The following is a 16,789-nucleotide window of genomic DNA, read 5'->3' on the forward strand; positions in this document are numbered from 1 at the left end:
TTAAGGTTTCTGGGCTCCACTGCCTTCCCAGGCAGTATTTTCCAGATTTCCATGACTTGCTGAGTGAAAGAGATTTTCCCTCAATATATTTACCCCTTACTCTACACCATAGTGAGAATCCATATCCGTTACCATATTCGAACCCAATCATCACTTGTGATTGATCGCTCAAACAAGGGAAACGGCTTCTCTACATTCACCCTCTCCATACGCCTCATAATTTTCCACACCACAATCATGTGCCACCACCTCAGACATCTCTGCTCTAGAAAAAAACAATCCAAGCTCATTTAGTCTCTCCGTTTTTTTGGAAGTAATATTTGTGTTTTGATCCTAACCCCCATACTGGGTCTGGGTTTAACATTGCTGCTATCACTGTCGGCTCATTGTGAATGATTTATTCTGGCAACCTGAAGCAGCGCATGCGCAATGCTGCCCCTTCCCCAATGTTGACTGTTCCTGAGTAGAGGAGCGCATGCGTGAGGCCCTCCCCCAGCGCTGCCATTGAGGAGCATTTACTCAGTGAGTGCAAGAGGTTTGTTTGAAACAGACCGCAATGGAGAGATCAGCGCCCAGGGAAGCGAGGGAACAGCAGGCTCCTTCCAGCAGCACATCGGGATGGGAGCCTGGGACACAGAGGGGGCTCCGAGACCGGGATTGATTCGGGGTGAGTTCAGGGAGAACCGGGGGCTGTTTGTAAGAGGCCGAGCGGAGCAGGAACTGGTCCCGGAACTTGGAGTGAGCGGGCTGGGGGGAAGAGAGAGGCCTTTCTCGGGCTGTGTGTGGGCCTGCTGAGGGAGGCAGAGCGGGAAGAAGCTGCTGTGGGACATTCTTGTGGTTTTTAATCCCCTAAACACTGATGGGAATTCTGTTTGGCTTCTGTTTCACGCTGTTCGTTGATATGGGGCGGTGAATAATGGAAGCACAGACCATAATTTTGTGACAATTCTATAAAGGACATTAGACATAGCGTCCCTTGTTCTTTCCTTCAACATTTAGTGTATTGGCATCTTGCTATTGATGTATGTCAGCATTGTAGCTGCTTCAGGAATTCCCATTCATGGATGTGTGCAGATGTTACTTCTGGATATCACCCAATTGTTGCAAAGATGCAAATAAAAGAAAAGGAGACCAGGAGCAACTTGGAAAGAGTGGAATTGAAACCTGGTTCTGATTAAATTGCTAGGTTTAAAAATACCTTAATGATTATTAACTGACTACCACACTGATCAGTTTAATGTTGCCTAACTTGACTTATGTTGATTTACAGCTGAAACATCTTCCGTCTTTGTCCAAGCAAGTATTTGAATGATGAAGACAATGTCATATTTCCTAAGTACAAAGCTGCTTTGTGACCAGCTGCTTCAAACAAACAGCAGGTATGTGAAAGCAGAGAGCAACCTTTCCACAGGTACAGAGCAGACTGGATCAGACTTAGTTTGAGCTCAATTTCCAGAGATGTATCCAAACAAGCAAACAGTCAGACTCAACTGCGGAAAGACAAGTTCCTTTTTTCTCTGCATTCTCCATAGACATCTTCCCAGTTTCAATTAATATAATTCATAGACCACTACCATTCACAGCATTTTTGAAGCTGACTGGTTGTCTGAAGTAGGCAATTGGTGTACTTAATCAAGTTTACATTTTAAAAGGGCATTTTAAATGCCACAAACCAGATAAACAATGAAATTATGTAAAAGTATGATGTCAACAGCCATATGTGACAAGTAGTGAATAATTACTGAGAACACACACACACATACACAAAGGTACTGACTGATTCAGATTGAACCACCATATCAACACACAAGATACAGAGACTAACAGCGATGTACACACATTTACACTGTAGGAAACAGAAATGATAATATACAAAATGTTTACTCAAAACAAGCAACTAATCCCATTCAGCCAGCATTCCATTTCAATAAGTGTGTCATGGCAGCAGAGGAGCTGCCAACCCCACCTGATCTCAACATATTCACCTTGCATGGATAGAAATTACATTTTCACACTGTCCAGTATTAATTTTTTTATTAAAAAATGTGTGACTTGGTCTCAAATTCTACAAAGAATCCCAAATTCCCCACCCTATGAAATATCACAAAAAAGCAAAAAAATCGAATGTCATATCATCAATTTAACAATATTATCAAGTAATCACCCTTTAATTCAACAAAGAAATTTAGCCAATTTTGTAATTTGTAAATTTTTTTTTTTGCAAGAAAAGATCAACCATGTTCAATAAATTTGCCTGAATGATTTAAATCTTCTCCACTGTATGACAAAAATACTTTTTGCTTTCCTCATTGCTCCATAGAGCATCAGGAGAGTACTGCTCATAGCTTGCACCGTCACACCACAGAGCAGGATTATGTAATACTCACAATAGAATAATGAAGTGAACTAGCCAATTCTCTTTCCTGTAGCAGGAACATTGTGGTCAGTCAGCTACAATACAATTTATTCGTTTGTTCCCCTTTCCTTTTGACACTACCAAAGGAATGTAACACCTATCCATTTCTCAACATTATTCACAAAAGTATGTAGCGATGCATTGAGGAAAAACTGATGACATCCTGAAGAACAGCCCATGGTATCATTCCTGCCAGTTCGAGTCTGCACTATAGGATTTGTAAAACTCTTTAATTTCCCATTGCACAATCCATGACACAAATCAAATGCACTGAGCAGAAACTAACAGGTGCATATTGATAAGTGCACTCACACATTCACATAGCTGAAATTGACAGGCAAAGATTAATATCTAAATTCAGAGTCACAAAGCAGAAGCTGGCATGTACAGTTTGATGACTGTACTTATACATTTACAGAGCAGTCAGATTGGTAACTATATTCTGATGTTCACATTGCAGAAAAGTTCATGTACAGATTACTAACTGCACACTAACACAAATAGGAGAAATCAACAAGGAGTAATTGAGGACAATATTTACATATCGGAACTGGCAGGTACAAATTGATAAGCATATTCACAACACAGAAGTTGATAGGATAAATGCACTCACACATTCACATGGCAGACACTGAGAGTTACAGATTAATAACTGCACACTTAAATACACAGAGCTGAAACTGATAGGAACAAATTAGTACACCCTGACATTCACATTGTAGTTACTGACCGAGAAAGTTTGATAACAAATGTATCATATTCACAAAGCAAATACTGACAGGAACAGATTAGTAATAACACTTGTTTCATATTGCATAAAGCACGGCAGAATCTGACAAGTATAGATCAATAACAATACTCAGTTTGACAAACAAAGCCTGACAACTACACTCTCATATTCAACTCATATTCACGTGGCGGAAACAGTTACAGCTTGATATCTACTCTCAACCATTCAAATTGCAGAAACTGACTGGGATAGATTGATGATGACACTCACACATTCGTTTGGCAGAAACTAACAGAGGTTCAACTCCATAACTAACATCACATATAGATGTTGGAGAAGCTGACAGCTCGAGACTGATAATTATACTCTCATTTACATTGCAGAAACTGAAATGGGTAACTGCACCCACATATTAACATAGAAACTGACAGGTACAGATTGATAACCACAGTCACACATTCCTATTGCATTAACTGACAGGGATATATTGACCCTCCCTTTGAGATATTCTAAAAAAAGTAAGAAAACAATCATTTATTCAAATTACCAATACAGCTTCCTACAACATCAAGGGATATACTTGATCAGGTCTGAGAGTTTGATACACCTTTATGTTTTTTTAACATATCTAACACCTCCACTTTTGGCATGTGGACTGATATCAAATATTTTTCAAGATATCAATATATATTTCCCCAAGTTTCCTAGCCTCCACTCCTATGTCTCCAGGCATAGAACAGTAACTGTACTCCCATATTCATTATACAAAAAATTGCAGATTCAGATTGATAAATGCATTCATACATTATCAAATCAGAAACTGATGGGGAGAGATTAATAACTAATCAATTTATATTTAATAATTCATCTAGCAGAAACTTTCAGGTATGGACTTTTAGTTAGAATTAGAATCCGTACAGTTTCAAAACAGGACGTTCAGCCTGGCAAGTCCACACTGACCCTCTGAAGATTATCTCAACCAGAAACATTCCCTTATTTTATTATTCCTACATTTACCTCTGACTAATGCAACTAACCCACACATCCCTGAAAACTATGGGCAATTTAGCATGGCCAATTCATCTAACCCGTTCTTTGGACTGTGGGAGGAAACTGCGGCACCCAGACGAAACCCACAGACTCTAGGAGAATGTGCAAACTCCACGCAGACATTCACCCGAGGCTGGAATTGAATCCAAGTCCCTGGTGCTGTGAGGCAACAGAGACAACCACTAAGCCACTGTGCCGCATTATACAAGAATAATCATACTGCAGAAACTGACTGGTACAGATCGATTACAACACTTGTATGTTCACAGAATGGAAACGGACAGTTACAGATTGATAACTACATTTTCATATTCACTTTGCAGAAAATGACAGGAATATATTTGCATTTTTATAAGTAGAAACATTCAGGGATATATTAATAACTGCATTCATACATTCACATATCTGAAACTGACAGATACAGATCAAAAATTTAACTTGCTTATTGACGTAGCAGAAACTGAGACACACAGATTGATACTTGCACTCATATATTCACATAGCAGAAACTGACCGGCACAGATGGATAACTGCACTGACTTTGAGGAAACTGACAAGAACTTTCCCATAACATAACTGAACAGGTAAAAATTTATTACTACACTTCCAAGTTCACAGAGGGATAAACACACGGTCATGTACAGTTTGATAACGATACTCAAACATAACAGATCAGAATCTCAGAGGTACATATTAGGAACTACACTCTCTCATTCACCTCGCAGACGCAGACTGATAACTACACTGACACATTCACAGCACAAACTGACAGGAACAGGTGGACAACTACCCTCATTCATTTGTGAAGCAGAAACTAACAGGTACAGATGATAACCACCATTTACATATTCACAGAACAGAAAGTTACAGTCATAAATTGATGACTGAACTGATAGATTCACATTACAGAAACTGACATACATTTTGATAAAGGCATTCGAACGTTACCAAACAGAAACTTACAGCTATATGTTCATGTCAACACTCTCATAGACAGACAGCAGAAACTCACAGGGGTAGGTTAGGAAATACACATGTATTCACATAGTGGAAACTAACATGTCCATATTAATGACTATATTTGGATGTTCACAAAGATCCATATTCACAGAGCAGAATCTGACAGGTATATTTCCATGTGTACATGTCTGAAACTGACAGGTTTACAAATTGATAACCTCATTCACATATTCACAACACAGATACTGACAAGGAATGATTGATATACGCACTCACATATTCACCAAGCAGAAACTGACTGGTACAGATTGATAACTAAACTCACATGTTGAAATAACAGACACTGAAAGGTACAGACCAATAGCAACACTGTCTCACAACTCATACTGCCAGATATTGGTTGAGATGTGCACTCTCATTCACATAGCAAAAACTGGCAGGTATAATTTAATTATTTCCTCGGATATATGGAGGAGACACTGACAGGGAAATTGGAAATTACACTCTTCTAGTCTCAAACAGAAAATCACAGGTACAATTTGATAACAACACTTCCACTTTCACTTAACATAAATTCTCAGATACAGTTTGATAAGTACACTCAATTTCACACAGAATCTGACAGGTAGAGATTGAAGACTGCACTCTCATATTGATTTGGCAGAAACAGATAGGCATAGATTCAAACCTGTGCTCTCATATTCGCATTGACAAAACTGACTGCTAAACTTCTGTATATGCAGTGAAAATTTTCTGACAAGTATAATTTGATAAAGACACTCAAATATTCATAAGGCAGAATGTATTGATCACAGCACTGTCTCACCGAGCAGAAACTGTCAGGGAAATATTGATAAATACACTTTCATATTCACATTGCAGAGACTGACAGGAAGCGTTGCTTATGAATTTCTCATATTCACACAGTGGAATTGGTCAGGGATAGACTGACAATTTCACACACATATTCAGCCAGAACAACTGACAGGTATGGATTGGTAACTACATTTACAGATTCTGACTGGGACAGATTAATCTAAACTCTCAGAAAAACTTAAAGCAGAATTTGATAGGTACAGAATGATAAATGCATTTACACATTCACAAAGCCAAAAACTGACAGTTACTCATTGATAATTAAACACTCTGATTCAGAGAACAGAAACTAATGAGGAAAGATTGATCACATTGCAAACACTGACAGCAATAGATTGATAAGTAAACCCACAGACACAGAGCAGAAACTTAGGTATAGGTTGATAACTGCACGCCTGTATGCATATAGCAGAAAGTGACATGGACAGATTGATAACTACAGTCACACATTCTCATTGCAGCATCTGACATTGAAAATGACAGTCACATTCACACAGCAAAATCTGACAGGTACAGATTGATAACAGCACTTCCACATGTACACTGACTGAAACTGGCAGGTATATGTTGATAACTGCATTCATCTATTAACAAACCAGAAACTGACAGGTACAGGTTATTACTGACACTCTCAGATTAACAGACCAGAAACTGACAGGGATAGGCTGCTCAATAAACTCACACATTCACATTGGAGAGACTGACATATCTATTTATAACTGTATTTTGACATTTAAAGTAGAGATGGATAACTCCATTCAAATATTCATACAGGAAAAATTGACAGGTCCAAATTGATAGCTACATTGACATATCCATGAAACAGAGACTGGCAGGAACAAATTGAAAACTAAATTCAGATTGCAGAAATAGGCAGTACTCTCAGCTGCAGGGTTATGGGCTGTTAACAGGAAGATGGGATTAAATGGCCATCTGGTGTCTTTGGGTTGGAATGTACAAGATAAGCCAAATGGCCCTCTTATGTGCAATGTCATTTCAATGGATCTATAGTTCTATATCAATCTGTCACTGAGTCACTGCTATTTGAATACATAATTAATTTAAGCAAGGCTTAGAAGTACAGAATATGAGGGTGTGGTTGTTATTCACAAAGTATAAATTGACATGAGTAGTTCAATAACTAAACTCATATTCACAGACCCACTCGTATTGGATAGTCCCATTCATGGAACTGTAGAGTTATTGGTTCGTTTCTGGACCGTAGTCAATTGGTATTGAATTAACAAAAAGAAAAATCACCAGACATGGGAGCAAGAGTAGAATCAGACATGTTGTTCTGTTTGAATTCCTGGCTTTAAATACAATATCCTCATGATTATTAACAGAATGTTGCATTGATCAGTTAAAGATGGTCAAACTTGGCTGATGGTGATTCCCAGGAGATTTCACTTCTGTCTTCCTCCAGGCAAATACTTGAAGGATCAAGACAATGTAATATTCCCTCGGTACAGAGCCAAGTGTGACCAGCTGCTCCTAGCAAACAGCAGGTATGTTAGTGCACTCAGAGCGAAGAACATTCTTTCCACTGTCGGAGCGAATTGAGAGAGCTACACATTGAGCTCAGTTTGAGAGAGAGATGTTCAAACAATTGAGAAAATATCAGTTTGTTTTTTTTCTCACAATTCACAATGCACATGTGTCCAGTTTGAACAAATTCACCATTCACAGCTCATTGATATTTGTACAATTTTGAAACTAGAAAGTCTGAATTCTTGTCGAAAATATGCACTCACGAACTGAAACAGATCTGTGTCTAAAATCACCCTCATAACAAGTATCACATAACGAATCACACCCTCACAGAGAATATTAGTGGCTGCCAGAGAGATACGTCCCTTTACCAAATAGAAACTGACAAGCATGCATTGCTACCTTTGTTCACTTGTTCACTTTGCAGAAACAAGCAAAAACGCATTGATGACGACACGTATTAACAGGGCAGTTACACACACACACACACACCCCATCTTTTGCAGGCACTGTCATGGATAGATTCACATGACAGAAAGTGACACACACACTCTTATTTTCATTGCACATACCAACAGGAATGGGTTGACAACTACACTTTCATATTCAGATATCAGAAAGAATCACCTACAGATGAATAACTGTGCTCAAATGTTCACCTATCAGAAAGTGGCATTACAGATCAATAACCAAACTCAACTGCTATCTGGTAGAGGCTGAAGGTGACACTCTCATTCCCAGAGATAAAAGAAAAACTGACAGGTACGTTAGGATAGCTAAAATTACATTCAGATGTCAGAAACTGACACAGACAGATAGGTAAGTACAGTCACACTTTTGCACAATAGTAACTGTCCTAGAAAGATTAATAAGTGCACTCCCATATTCACAATGCAGAAACTGACAGGAACAAGTTGATAACACTCCCATTTCACAGAACATGAACTGACAGGTACAGTTTGATAACTAAATGCATTTGAATATCTAAATTTGGCTTAATCTGTTCCTGAATGTTTCTCTGGTGTGCATATGGCAGTGTAGTTATCTATCTGTACCAGTCTGTTTCTGTTATGTGAATACGAGGGCAGTTATCAGTTAGAATGATTCAGAGTTGCCGGTTTTGGACTGGGGTGTACAAAGTTAAAAATCACACAACACCAGGTTATAGTCCAACAGGTTTAATTGGAAGCACACTAGCTTTCGGAGCGATGCTCCTTTATCAGGTGATTGTGGAGGGCTCGATCGTAACACAGAATTTATAGCAAATATTTGCAGTGTGATGTAACTGAAATTGTACATTGAAGAATTGATTGTCTGTTAAGCCTTTCATCTCTTAGAATACAGTGATAGTTTCACTTCTTTCATGTGTAAATCACAAAACCCTTTTTTTTTAAAATTGCATTCTTGGGTTAGCGGTTAACAATGGTGATAGCTAGACAATATGTTGAAGGTGTTAGCCCCCTGTGTTCTCTGTCTATGACCTGATGTTTAGATTATTCTAATCTAAAAAGTGAGATAACAGAGTTTTACATAAATTCATGCAGTTTTTGAGCTCAGAGTTCTACATGAATGTATGCAGTTTTTGAGCAAAGTGCAATGTAACTCTGCAAGTACAAAAAAATTCACCACACAAAATATGTGTGTGTGTGTCTGTCTGTGGTGGGGTATGGTATGCCCGGAGGCATGGTACATTGGAGAAACCGAGCAAAGGCTACGACAATGGATGAATGGGCACCGCACAACAATCAACAGACAGGAGGGTTCCCTCCCAGTTGGGGAACACTTCAGTGGTCCAGGACATTCAGCCTCGGACCTTCGGGTGACCATCCTCCAAGGTGGACTTCGGGACAGGCAGGAGAGGAAAGTGGCCGAGCAAAGGCTGATAGCTAAGTTCGGTATCCATAGGGAGGGGCTCAACCGGGACCTTGGGTTCATGTCACATTACAGGTGATCACCATTGCACTACACTAAACTGAGATACTCACAAAACAGAAGCTGACAGGTACATGTTGATAACCACATTGACATATTCCCAACAGAGAAATGGACAAGGTAATACTGATAAAAGCATTCCCACATTAACATAGCGGAGACTGAAAATTACAAAGACAAATTCATTGAGTAGAAAGAAACGGGTACAGATTGATAAAGCCAGTCAAACAAACAGTCTCATAGCAAAGACTGATAGGTTATTTACCATTGCAGTGCCTAACATATTCTCACATCAGAGACATTCTGGGATTGTGATAATTACACTAATGTAATCACTGTGGAAGAACGGACAGGTACAGACATACAACTACACTCACACATTCAGATGGCAAAAACTGACAGGGACAGATTGTGAGAGAATAATAATCATTCACCTCCCGAAAGCTCACATGGGCAGATCCAAAACCATACTCCCGTTTTACACTTCCAATAACGAGAGGTAAACTAACCCTTAACCAACCTGAAATTCTGAACAACACTATCTCACAGTGTAAGCAGGGAATCACAGTGATAAAACAAATAACACAAGATTGTCACAATTAAAATTCGCACAAGTATCATGTTCAAAATAGTCCTTAAATAACAGTGACCAGTTCAGAGTGAGTACAAATGACTTGTGATCAAATAAAGTTCAGAGAAAATCCACATAGCAAAGTTCATAATGAAAAAAAAATCTGCTAGAAACTGAAATGCACCAAATAATATGTATTCTAATGTAGTGCAAAGTAAGATTTCAGGAACTGAAATATTGGCAGGAGGCTGCTGACACTGATTGAGGAGCCAAACAAACAGTCAGGGAGTAAAATTCATGTTGTCAACAGAAAGCAAAAGGCACAGGTCACAGTACGTCAGTTCCCTTTACTCATTGAGGTAATCAGAGTAGATCTGACAATCATACACACGCTGGCAGCTATTCTGAGTAATGTATGAATACCTTGGTTGATACTCATTGGAGATTTGAAGAAGAATAGGGGAAAAGATAACTGAAGGGAGTTTACAGAGGAGATGATGATTATAGAATGTCCTTCAGCTTCAGAGTGTAGAGCAAGAAACAAGCAAAAGAGAACATTGCTTAACTCCCATGTTCCTCCAAAACCATTTGTCAAATAGTTCCATCATTTCCAGGAGTAAAACACACTCCCTGTCAGATTGCAGTGCATTTTCTCACTTGACAACAAATGTGATGCCGATTTTAAAATGGAAGAGAAAAGAAAGCCATTATCAAAAGATGCAGAATACATTACAATTAGAATCTCACATTTTAGAGTGAGCTCGGAATTTGATCCCTTCACAAAATTTCGGTTTGTGTTTCCGATGGTATTGCAGATCTTCCCAGATTCACATTGAGTCCCAAACTAACCAATCAGACAGAAGCTACCATGCCTACAATGTAGCCAATCAGGAGGTAGGCTTTCCTCCATCCTTCATTAGCATTGCTGATACCGTCGGTCTATAAAAAGGAAGCTCCGAGTCCGCTTTCCCTTATTCTGTGTCTGAAAGTGAGCGGCGCTATGACTGATGAGAAGAAAGCCCAGCAAGCCTCCAAGAAGGGCGCGAAGAAAATCATCAAGAAGGCGCCAGCGAAGGGAGGCAAGAAGAGGAGGCGGTCCAGGAAAGAAAGTTACGCCATCTACATCTACAAAGTGATGAAGCAGGTCCACCCCGACACCGGCATCTCCTCCAAGGCCATGAGCATCATGAACTCGTTCGTCAACGATATTTTCGAGCGCATCGCGGGGGAGGCTTCCCGCCTGGCCCATTACAACAAGCGCAGCACCATCAGCTCCCGGGAGATCCAGACCGCCGTGCGGCTGCTGCTGCCCGGGGAGCTGGCCAAGCACGCCGTGTCGGAGGGTACAAAGGCGGTGACCAAGTACACCAGCTCCAAGTGAAGGACCGCATTGCATTGAAGTTTACACGTCCACACCCCAAAGGCTCTTTTAAGAGCCACCCACACCTTCCCCGAGACAGTTGAACCAATTGTTTTGGAGTATGTACTATTAATGTTTGCGGTATTTGTTGTTTATAAACTCATGAGTGATCGCTGAGACGGTGTACGTCTTATTCACGCATGTGGTCTTGTATATCCCGCAGTCCTTGCCTGGGGAGAGATATTCTAAACGCCAATGAGTCATTTTCAGCTGCACGTATGTGTCCGTGTTACTCTTTGTTGTTTGATCAGTTCAGGAGCTACAAGCCCCGGTGGCGCACGAACCTGCAAAGTGCCCCCGGCAAGCAAAACGAAAGGTCTCTGTGTCCGGTTTTACTTTATTTTTAATTTCCAAACCTCCACACGGGTATTGTCCGGACGTAGAACCTTGCAAAATGCACTGAGACTAAAACAGCTGCAGAAGTAGCAGAGCAAATGTGAAGCTTTTACTGATCTATCATCGTGTGCAATAGGGAGGGCAACTTTAAAATATCCTCGAACGATCGTGTTCACTATTAATGCACTTACGCTGGAGGTCGTAATCTCATGTTTTGTCAGTATATCGGGGTGCTGTTGAAATGTGAAATAAATGATTAGTTGCAGAGTTTGGCGCCTTTTTTGTTTCCGCTTGTATTTAATGTTTACAAAATCCCAATTCAAGATCAGAAATGGGAAGGTTCGAATAGGCCAGGGAATGAGGTAGAGAGTTAATATAAACGGTACACTTTTCATGTAAAAGTAAATTGTCTCGAGAATTCGTGCATTCTTCTGTTTAAACTCTCCACTTGTTGGTAAATATTGGCGGGCTTTTCAAATTGTAAAAAAAAAAGCGGTTGATGATTTGGTGCCGGTACTTTCCGCCCTCCTCCCCGTGCCCTCTCCGGATTGGGGAATGAGGCAGATATCTGATTGGGAATTGAAACAACATTAGGCGGGGCTGGACAATGGGACCAATCAGACACGGCCGCCCCACCATTCCTCCTGAAGCTATATTAGGATGGCAATGTGAGCGGAGTGCAGCATTCTCTCTGAAAATACTTGTGACCATGTCTGGAAGAGGAGGGAAAGGCAGTGAGAAAGCTCGTTCCAAGGCGAAGTCTCGGTCGTCCCGGGCAGGCCTGCAGTTCCCGGTGGGCCGTGTTCACAGGCTCCTGAGAAAGGGTAACTATGCTGAGCGTGTGGGTGCCGGAGCGCCGGTCTATCTGGCTGCGGTGCTGGAGTATCTGACGGCTGAAATCCTGGAGCTGGCCGGCAACGCGGCCCGGGACAACAAGAAGACCCGCATCATCCCCAGGCACCTGCAGCTGGCCGTGCGCAACGACGAGGAGCTCAACAAGCTGCTGGGAGGGGTGACCATCGCTCAGGGCGGGGTGCTGCCTAATATCCAGGCCGTGCTGCTGCCCAAGAAAACTTCCGCTGGGGGCGCCGCTAAAAAGTGAAGAGAGTGTTCTTGAATCTGAGAACCCAAAGGCTCTTTTAAGAGCCACTCACATCATCCATGAAAGGAGCCAAACTCTCCCCTCTGTCAAATTGAATTACTTTTCTTTAATTGATACCGGTTTCAGACCCTGCTTTGTTCGATACTGTACTGTCGCTGTTTGTGTGATTTAATATGAAACCTTCCCTTATAGCCATTCATCGTTCGAGCTGTGACACAAGGAGCGTGAAATGTTTTTCGTGGATAAATTATACACCACAATTCGAACAAGGGTCCCAGTGCATCATTTTTATTGGTCTGTAATTGTCTTTAATTGTCGTCCGATAAGTGAATCACTCAGTCCCTGTGCTCCTCGCTCACAGGCAGTTTCAAGTTATCTTGAACTGCATTTAGTAGACAATAGGTGCAGGAGTAGGCCATTCTGCCCTGCGAGCCTGCACCACCATTCAATATGATCATAGCTGATCCTCCTTAGTCAGTATCCTGTTCCTGCCTTATCTCCATAACCCTTGATTCCACTATCCTGGAGAGTTCTATCCAACTCTTTCTTAAATGAATCCAGAGACTGGGCCTCCACTGCCCTTTGGGGCAGAGCATTCCACACAGAAGGGTGAAGAAGTTTCTCCTCATCTCTGTCCTAAATGGTCTACCCGGTATTTTTAAGCTGAGTCCTCTGGTTTGGCACTCACCCATCAGCGGAAACATGTTTCCTGCCCCAGAGTGTTCAATCCTTTAATAATCTTATATGTCTCAATCAGATCCCCTCTCAGTCTTCTAAACTCAAGCATATACAAACCCAGTCGCTCCAGTCTTTCAGTGTAAGGTAGTCCTGCCATTCCAGGAATTGACCTCTTGAGCCTACGCTGCACCCCCTCAATAGCCAGAATGTCTTTCCTCAAATGTGGAGACCAGAACTGCACACAGTACTCCAGGTGTGGTCTCACCAGGGGCCTGTACAGCTGCAAAAGAACCTCTTGCTTCTATACTCAATCCCTCTTGTTATGAAGGCCAGCATGCTATTAGCCTTCTTCACTATCTGCTGTACCTGCATGCTTACCTTCATTGACTGGTGTACAAGAACACCCAGATCTCTTTGTACTGCCACTTTACCTAAATTGATTCCATTTAGGTAGGAATCTGCCTTCCTGTTCTTGCCACCAAAGTGGATAACCATACATTTATCCACAATAAACTGCATCTGACCACTCACCTAACCTGTCCAGGTCACCTTGTAATCTCCTCACATCCTCCTCACATTTCACTCTGCTCCCCAGCTTAATATCATCAGCAAATTTGCTAATGTTATTACTAATACCATCTTCTATATCATTAACATATATTGAAAAAGCTGCGGTCCCAGCACTGATCCTTGCAGTACCCCACTGGTCGCTGCCTGCCATTCCGAAATGGAGCCGTTTATCACTACTCTTTGCTTCCTATCAGCCAACCAACTTTCCATCCAAGTTAGTACTTTGCCCCAATAACATGTGCCCTAATTTTGTTCACTAACCTCCTATGTGGGACTTTATCAAAAGCTTTCTGAATGTCCAAGTACACTACATCTGCTGAATCTCCCTTGTCCATCTTCAGAGTTACATCCTCAAAGAATTCCAGAAGATTAGTTAAGCATGATTTCCCCTTCATAACTCCATGCTGACGCTGAGCTATCCTGTTACTACTATCCAGATGTGTAGTAATTTCATCCTTTATAATATACTCCAGCATCTTTCCCACCACTGAGATCAGACTAACTGGTCTATAATTTCCTGCTTTCTCTCTCCCACCTTTCTTAAAGAATGGTACAACATTAGCCACCCTCCAATCCACAGGAACTGATCCCGAATCTATCGAACTCTGGAAAATAATCATCAACGCATCCACGCTTTGTTGAGCCACCTCCTTCAGTACACGGGGATGTAGACCATCATGCCCTGGGGACTTATCAATCTTCAGGCCGAACAGTCACTCCAACACCAATTCCTGGCAAATATAAATTCCCTTAAGTTCAGGTCCTTCAGCCACTGATACCTCAGGGAGATTGTTTGTGTCTTCCCCAGTGAACACAGATCTGAAGTACCAATTCAATTCTTCTGCCATGTCTTTGTTCCCTGTAATATATTCCCCTGTTTCTGTCTTCAAGGGCCCAATTTTAGTCTTAACCATTTTTTTGCCTTTCACATACCTAAAAAAGCCTTTACTATCCTCCTTATATTTTTGGCCAGTTTACCTTCATACCTCATGTTTTCTCTGCGTATTTCCTTCTTAGTAATCCTCTGTTCTTTAAAAGCTTCCAAGTCCTCCGTTTTCCCACTTATCTTTGCTATGTTATACATTTTCTCTTTTAACTTTATATGTTTCTTAACTTCCCTCGTCAGCCATGGCCACCCATGACTCCTCCTAGGATCGTTCTTCCTTTTTGGAATGAACTGATCCTGCATCTTCTGCATTATACCCAGAAATATCTGTCATTGTTCCTCTACTGTCATCCCTGCTAAGATATTGCACCATTGAACTTTGGCCAGCTCCTCCCTCATAGCTCCATTGTTCCCTTTATTCAACAGAAATATTGTCACTTCTGATTGTACCCTCTCCCTCTCAAATTGCAAATTGAAGCTTATTGTATTATGGTCACTACTTCCCAATGGCTCCTTCACTTCGAGATCCCTGATCAATTCTGGTTCATTGCACAATACCAGATCCAGAATTGCCTTCTCCCTGGTAGGCTCCAGCACCAGCTGTTCTAAGAATCCATCTCCGAGGCACTCCACAAAGTCTCTTTCTTGAGGTCCAATACCATCCTGATTCTCCTCGTCTATCTGCATGTTGAAATCCCCCATCACAACTGTAGTAACATCTTTGCGACTGGCCAATTTCAGCTCCTGATTCAACTTACATCCGACATGCAGACTACTGTTTGGGGGCCTGTAGGTAACTCCCAAGAGGGTCTTTTTACCCTTAGAATTTCTCAGCCGAGGACATGGAGGTCCTGGGCTCCTTCACCGCCGTTCCCTCACCACCAGACGCCTGGAGGAAGAACGCCTCATTTTCCGCCTCGGAACACTTCAACCCCAGGGCATCAATGTGGACTTCAACAGCTTCCTCATTTCCCCTTCCCCCACCTCATCCTAGTTTCAAACTTCCAACTCCGCACTGTCCCCTTGACTTGTCCGACCTGCCTAGCTCCTTTTCCACCTATCCACTCCACCCTCTCCTCCCTGACCTATCACCTTCATCTCCTCCCCCACTCACCCATTGTACTCTATGCTACTCTCTCCCCACCCCCACCCTCCCCTAGCTTATCTCTCCACGCTTCAGGCTCTCTGCCTTTATTCCTGATGAAGGGCTTTTGCCCGAAACATCAATTTTGCTGCTGCTCCTCGGATGCTGCCTGAACTGCTGTGCTCTTCCAGCACCATTGATCCAGAATCTGGTTTCCAGCATCTGCAGTCATTGTTTTTACCTCAGCTCTATCCATACTGACTCTACATCCCATGATTCTAGGTCCCCCCGCGCAAGGGACTGAACATTATCCCTTACCAACATGGCCACCCCACCCCCACTGCCCATCAGTCTGTCCTTACGATAGCACGTGTAGCCTTGAATATTCATTTCCCAGGCCCTGTCCACTTAAAGCCACGTCTCAGTTATTTCCAAAAGAGCCTCAAGCTCATCCATCTTATTTCTAATGCTTCGTGCATTCATGTATAGTATTTTTAATTTGTGACTGCCCTCACCCTTCCCATCAACTCCTATTTCACTCAACGTTACAGCATGATCCCTTTTTGAGTTTTCTGCCTCATTGATACAGTTGTATTTCTTGACTTCCCTTGTTCTAACTTTCCCTTCAATTTCCTTTTTAAACATCCAGTTTGTGTCCGGCCCACCCCGCTACTTAGTTTAAACGTA

The 16,789-nt window shown here is 41.7% G+C and overlaps 2 protein-coding genes across 3 annotated transcripts; both read left to right on the forward strand.

Moving 5' to 3' along the window:
* The first annotated feature begins 481 nt into the window (after positions 1-481).
* Positions 482-12,126, forward strand: LOC148135451 (histone H2B 1.2-like). Of its 2 annotated transcripts, XM_087984850.1 has the most exons (4): positions 482-667; positions 1,271-1,379; positions 7,459-7,540; positions 10,842-12,126. In XM_087984850.1, exon 4 carries the CDS (start codon positions 11,027-11,029, stop codon positions 11,405-11,407), a length of 381 nt encoding a protein of 126 aa, XP_087840976.1. In that variant the 5' UTR covers positions 482-667; positions 1,271-1,379; positions 7,459-7,540; positions 10,842-11,026; the 3' UTR covers positions 11,408-12,126. The 2 variants fall into 2 exon arrangements, with proteins under 2 accessions (XP_087840976.1, XP_087840975.1); XM_087984849.1 differs by having other exon boundaries at positions 7,459-12,126.
* Positions 12,127-12,460: 334 nt separating this feature from the next.
* On the forward strand, positions 12,461-13,121 carry LOC122545919 (histone H2A-like). Its single transcript, XM_043684789.2, has one exon. It carries the CDS (start codon positions 12,492-12,494, stop codon positions 12,882-12,884), a length of 393 nt encoding a protein of 130 aa, XP_043540724.2. The 5' UTR covers positions 12,461-12,491; the 3' UTR covers positions 12,885-13,121.
* The last annotated feature ends 3,668 nt before the right edge of the window (positions 13,122-16,789 follow it).

This window comes from Chiloscyllium plagiosum, unplaced genomic scaffold (genome assembly GCF_037043375.1).
Source record: "Chiloscyllium plagiosum isolate Xiang-an unplaced genomic scaffold, Cpla_swu_hap1 HiC_scaffold_49, whole genome shotgun sequence".
Taxonomy (NCBI): domain Eukaryota; kingdom Metazoa; phylum Chordata; class Chondrichthyes; order Orectolobiformes; family Hemiscylliidae; genus Chiloscyllium; species Chiloscyllium plagiosum.

What these genes read in the sequence shown, in the direction of transcription:
- LOC148135451 (XM_087984849.1), top strand. Translation starts at nt 11,027, where the DNA reads ATGACTGATGAGAAGAAAGCCCAGCAAGCCTCCAAGAAGGGCGCGAAG.
- LOC122545919 (XM_043684789.2), top strand. Translation starts at nt 12,492, where the DNA reads ATGTCTGGAAGAGGAGGGAAAGGCAGTGAGAAAGCTCGTTCCAAGGCG.